The 6,171-nt window shown below is 47.6% G+C and overlaps 1 protein-coding gene and 1 pseudogene across 3 annotated transcripts in view; one reads left to right on the top strand and one right to left on the bottom strand.

Annotated features, from left to right (window-relative positions):
• Positions 1–6,171, top strand: part of MKRN1 (makorin ring finger protein 1) — a 39,277-nt gene that overhangs the window by 16,655 nt on the left and 16,451 nt on the right. For all 3 annotated transcript variants that reach the window (XM_003791568.3, XM_023514206.1, XM_023514205.1), the window contains exon 2: positions 623–751. In XM_003791568.3, coding sequence (XP_003791616.3) covers positions 623–751 — 129 coding nt within the window. The remainder of the gene's footprint in view (positions 1–622; positions 752–6,171) is intronic.
• Positions 1,766–2,824, bottom strand: LOC100944628 (annotated as a pseudogene).

A 6,171-nucleotide genomic window follows, 5' to 3' on the forward strand; every position in this document is an offset into this window, starting at 1 on the left:
CACCCTTGGTAGAGTACTGTGGTATTACAGCTCACAGCAACCTCCAGCTCTTGGGCTTAGGCAATTCTCTTGCCTCAGTTTCCAGAGTAGCTGGGACCACAGGTGCCCCCCACAGTGTCTGGCTATTTTTTGTTGCAATTTGGCCAGAGCCGGGTTTGAACCCACCCCCCTGGGTAAATGGGGCCGGCGCCTTACTCACTGAGCCACAGGTGCCACCCAAAGCCCAACAGTTTGAGGTTGGTGTGCGCTGAGACACCAAGGTACTTTATCCAAGGCCACAGCTTCACACTCTGTCTTAAAAATAAATAAATAAAATAAAGATTGCTTCCTAGGGGCAGCACCTGTGGCTCAAAAGGGTAGGGTGCTGGCCCCATATACTGTAGGTGGTGGGTTCAAACCCAGCCCCCAGCCAAAAAAAAAAGATTGGTTCTTAGGTCTGTGAGCAGCCTTCCTATAGAACCCATGTGGGTCATTTTAGGGTCATGCAGCCTAGTTCCACTTTCTTTGTGTTCATTTTGTATGTTTGCTTATTTACTAGTGGAATATATTAGTCGTGAATTCTTTGAAGACTGGATTTAATCTTTTTCTTTTAAATCTAGTGTTGTGGTCTTTTGTCTCACAGGTATTTTATGCATGGGGTTTGTAAAGAAGGAGATAACTGTCGCTACTCTCATGACCTCTCTGACAGTCCATATGGTGTAGTGTGCAAGTATTATCAGCGAGGGTACTGTATTTATGGAGACCGCTGCAGGTAAGAATTTGTTTACAAATTCATTGTGTCCAGGGATAGTTTGGGTAAAAAGAGTATGAAAAAAATACATATATATTTTTTTAATTTGGTTGCAGTTGTCATTGTTTTAGCAAGCCTGGGCTGGGCTCGAACCATCCAGCCTCGGTGTATGTGGCTGGTGCCCTGTGCACTGAGCTCTGGGCACCAAGCCAACAAAATACATAATTCTTTTTTTGGGGGGGGAGTAAAAGGACCAATTTAATGAAAAACTACAAACAGACTGGGCCACAGTTCATAGTGACAGGAGGCCATGCAGTGGCAATGCAAGACCAGGAATGGGACAGTGGCAGGATAGAGCAGTCCAGGTGAGCAAGTTCACAAACAAACCATTCAGGAAGTAAAAACAGGTTTGGTCTCAGGCTTAGGGCAGGGCTGGTGTCCACTAGGGCACATCGTACTGGTGGTTGCTCCTTCCTCTAGTCAGTCTCCAGCCCGGTGCAGCAGTATGTCCTGAGGTGCATCCTGCTGAGGCCCTGCAGCAGAAGGCAGCCTATTGCTTACCGGGAAGAGGGTCACCAGGCAGCTGTGCAGATCTAGGCACACCCACAGGGGGCCTTCCTCTCTGCCATCTCTTAGCCCAGCTGGGACACACCAGTCCAGGGACAGAGCACGCAGGGAGGACGCGGTGCAGATGGAAGAGGGCAGGCTCATGGGGATACCTTCGGGTCTCAGCAATGCAAGATTCACAGAGGTGTAGCCTGAAAAGGGGGTCTGCACTCTTGACTCAAAGGTGGTGGGGGAGGGGTAAGGTCCTTCCTTCTTGGCTACTCCTTACACCAGGCAATTCTGGGGTACCAGACAGGGTGTTATGGGTCCTGGGTTTCTATACCTGAGGGTTCTGAGGGCCAGAGGTGGCAGTTATCACTCCTGACTGTTATGCCCCACCTCTGGCACCCCAAAGGCACAATGTACTCCAGAATCAAACCCAGGCCTTATAACCCTGTCTAGCTTAGGCCTGCCCAACTCTAGAGCAGGCCAAAAATGACGTGACTACAAGGACAGCCCCAATGAAGGCTCCAGGCCTGGGACCCACCACAGCTCTGGCTGCTTTTGGTCCCAGGGAGAAATGTTTGGAACCAGACCTGTACAGAAACAGAGGAAGGAGTCGGACACCAGCGGGTGGCCCCTTCCAGCTTACCTTCCTTTTTTTTTTTTCTCCCCCCCAGCTTACCTTCCTGATCACAAACACCAAGCAGCTGGCTCGTGAGCTCAGCCCTGTCCTCACTGACCCTTGGTCTAAAATCCAATAGAAGATTGGCTGGAAGAGTCAGGTGCTCAGGGAAGGGAAGGTGAAGAGAACAAGACTTCCAGGGGATGGTGGCACAACTTCCAACCCCAAGTGGGAGCAGGGAAATGACCACTGAGTGCAGGGAGCAAAGCACAGGGGACCGAACTGACAGGTGGTGGGGAAGGATCCTGAGTCCTGGCTCTGTTAGCACAGGCACTTGTATGTGTAGATGTAGGCTTTGCAGCTGGGGCATGTATGTGTCACATCCTTGAAGTCATTGATGAGGCAGGGGATCAGGCGGCAGCCCAGGTCACACCCCATGAAGCAGCAGAAGAAACCCAGCACGAAGTTCATCAGGCCAATCTCGTAGGAGATCTTGGTGGTGATGGCCTGCTGGCAGTGGGGACACACTGTCTGCACAGGCGCACCTTCGAAGATCTCTCCCTGCAGCACTGTCACTGTGGTGGCAGCCCCTGAAGGGACCAGGGCCAGGGTAGGGGCCTGGAGGGTAGGGCCCTGGTGGGTAGTAGCCCATTGGTGGGTGGGGGGCCTGGAGGAGGGTAGAAACCTGGAGGCATGTAGGCATCATCTGCACTCACATGCGGGGGGATGAAGCCTGGCTGGGGCACTGGGTGACCTGGTGGCTCATATGGTGGCGGGCCGATGTCTGCAGGGGGTAGCGGCATACCTGGTGGGGGTTACATCACAGCTGGGGAGGTGCGGCCTGGGGTAGTCGGGGCTCCACTTTTCTCCAGAAGGGGGCCTGTGGGGCCCTGAGGATAAGGAGGGGGTGGCTCATTTGACATCTCTGCTGTTTCTTCTGGACCTCAAAGCCTAGTGCTCAGAGGAGGGAGGCAGGTGAGGCCCCTTCAGCCGCTGGCCTAGACAGTTGGGATAGGCAGGGCTCCAGGGAGCTCAAGAGTCCCGGCGCCCACTGCCAGCCGGACGCTGGCAGGATGAGCCCCTCAGTGCCCCAAAAATACATAATTCTAATAGCTTTATACAGAATAGGTTAAAAATATTTTAATGCTATAGCCAAGTGTGGTGGGGTGTATACTTGTAATCCCATCTACTTGGGAGGGTGAGGCAAGAGGATCCCTTGAGCCCAGGAGTTTTATATTGCTATGAGCTATGATGCTACTGCACTCTGACTTGGGGTAACAGAGTGAGACTCTGTCTCCAAAACACAAAACAAAACAAAAATATTTAATGCTTTGAAAAGTAAAGTACTCCTGCCTGTAATCCCAGCACTTTGGGATGCCAAGGCAGAAGGATTGTTTGAAACCAGGAGTTCAAGAACAGCCTGGGCAACATAGTGAGACCCCATCTCTATAAGAAAATTTATGTATTGGGCAGCACCTGTGGCTCAGTGGGTAGGGCCCCAGCCCCATATACCGAGGGTGGCGGGTTCAAAACCGGCCCCAGCCAAACTGCAACAAAAAATAGCTGGACATTGTGGCAGGTGCCTATAGTCCCAGCTACTTGGGAGGCTAAGGCAAGAGAATCACCTAAGCCCAGGAGTTGGAGGTTGCTGTGAGCTGTGACGCCATAGCACTCTACCCAGGACAACAAAGTGAGACTCTGTCTTCAAAAAAAAAATAAAGAAAGAAAAAAATCATGTATTTATTTAATTATTTATTTTTTGAGATAGAGCCTCAAGCTGTTGCCCTGGGTAGAGTGCTGTGGCATCATAGCTCACAACAATCTCAAACTCTTGGGCTTAAATGATTCTCTTGCCTCAGTCTCCTAAGTAGGTGGGACTAGAGGTGCCTGCCACAATGCTTGACTACTTTTAGAGACCGAGTAGGGTGGGGTGTTGGGGGTGGTCCTTGCTCTTGCTCAGGCTGGTCTCAAATCTGTGAGCTTAGGCAATCCACTTGCCTCTACCTCCTAAGTGCCAGGATTACAGGCATAAGCCACCAGGCCTGGCCTCAAGAACACTTCTAGTGTTTATCTCAGAGTGTTATAGAACCAACAGAGACTGGTTATTAATTAAGCTCTTTCATTATTAGTTATTAATTAAGCTCTATCATTATTCGTTGAATTAGTACCATAATCTTGTTAAATTGAGATTCAGTAGTAGTGGGTTTGGGTTCTATTTAACACCTGGGTAGAGACCAGGGACAGAGGCTCACGCTTATAATCCTAGCACTCTGGCAGGCAGAGGTGGGAGGATCCCTTGAACTCAGGAGTTTGAGACCAGCCTAAGCAAGATTTATTTCCCGTTTCTACTAAAAATACAAATATTAACTACCCATATTGTGACATGTGCCTGTAGGTAGTTCAAGCTACTTGGGAGGCTGAGGTAGGAGAATCACTTGAGCCCAGGAAATTAAGGTTGCTATGAGCTAGGCTGACATAGCCCTCTTGCCTAGGCAACAGAATGAAACACTGGCTAAAAAAACACAAACAAAAAAACTGGGTAGGCCCCTTTTATTTTTTCAGTTTAGAAAATGTTTAGGTATATGGATTATGTGTGGATGTAAAGCCAGTTACCCCAAAATTTAGGAGTTTGGAACAGTGAATAGGCTGAGCACAGTGGCTTACACCTGTAATCCCAGCACTTTGGGAGGCTGAGATGGAGGACTGCTTGAGCCTAGAAGTTCAAGGGTTACAGCAAGATATGATTACATTACTGCCTTCCAGCCTGGGCAACAGAATGAGACTCTGTCTCTAAAAACTAAAAAACAAACCAAAGCAAAAAACCCTAACAATCCTGACAGATATCTCGAGTCTCTTCTCTAGACCATGCAGCTAAGCCATTCACATTCTAGAACCTCAGAAACTGTGTGATAATAAATGTTTTGGTGGGTTTTTTTTTTTTTTTTTTTTTTTGCTTCGCTTTTTTATGGCTCCATGGTTCTAGTTAATAGACTTGAGATATCTGTTAGGATTTCAGCCAGGATGGCAGTCATCTGAAAACTCGATGATGGAGGAATGCTTGCTTGCTTGCTTATTTTATTTATTTCTTTTCTTTTTTTTTTTTTTCTTGAGAAAGAGAGTCTCACTCTATCAATCAGGCTAGAGTGCTGAGACATCAGCCTAACTCATAGCAACCTCAAGCTCCTGGGCTTAAGCAATCCTCTCGCCTTAGCCTCTTAAGTAGCTAAGAGTATTTATTAGGCACATGCCACTACTTCAGCTAATTCTTCTGTTTCTGGTAGAGACAGGGTCTTGCTCTTGTTCAGGTTGGTCTTGAATTCTTAAGTTCAAGCCATCTTCCTGCCTCAGCCTCCCAGAGTTACTCATTTAGCTATTGGCAGGTGATCTTAGTTTTTTTTTTTAGACAAAGACTCACTGTGTCACCCTCAGTAGAGTGCTGTGGTGTCCTAGGTAACAGCAACCTCAAACTCTGGGGCTTAAGCAATTCTCTTGCCTCACTCTCCCTGGGACTACAGGTGTCCGCCACAATGCCTGGCTTTTTTTCTGTTGCAGTTGTCACTGTTGTTTAGCTGGGCCTGGCTGGGTTCGAACCCCATAGCCTCAGTGTATGTGGCCAGCGCCATAAGCACTGTGCTATGGGCACTGAGCCAGGAGACCTTATTTTTTCACCGCAAGGCCCTTTCCATTAGGCTGCTTGAGTGTTCTTACAGTGAGGCACTTAACTTTCTCTGCAGTAAGTGCGTCAAGAGAGGAGGCACACAATGCCTTTTATGACCTATATCAGTAGTCACATACTATCACTTCTACTAATGCTGGACTAAGTCACTAAGTCCAGCCCATGTTCACAGGGAGAGGAATTGGGTTTCACCTCTTGAATGAAGAGAGGCTTGTCAAAGGGCTTTAGCCACTACCCTAAAAAGTGTTTTAAACCACAACACTAGGTAAGACTTCTTGGCAGTGTTATAGCAAATTGTATTGCCATTATCAGAAAAAAAAAATTCTAATTAGGTTCAAAAGTTTAGCATTCAAAAGAATAGGAAATTGCCAGTGGATGGATGGAATGTTAGTTAACATCTATGTTAGGAAATGCAGTAAGGATGTAGAGGGAGAAGGATATTTTTCATGGGACTAGGAGCGCAGAGATAGATCCCTGAAATATGAGTTTAGTAGTCATATCATTGTGCTTTCTCCCAATTTTTTCATTGCAGTATTTCTTGAAAGGAAAAAAGTGGCATACATAATGACAGTCTTTTTTTTTTTTTTTTTTTGA

The sequence above is a fragment of the Otolemur garnettii genome, unplaced genomic scaffold, assembly GCF_000181295.1.
Source record: "Otolemur garnettii isolate 467f Iridium unplaced genomic scaffold, OtoGar3 scaffold00049, whole genome shotgun sequence".
Taxonomy (NCBI): Eukaryota; Metazoa; Chordata; class Mammalia; order Primates; family Galagidae; genus Otolemur; species Otolemur garnettii.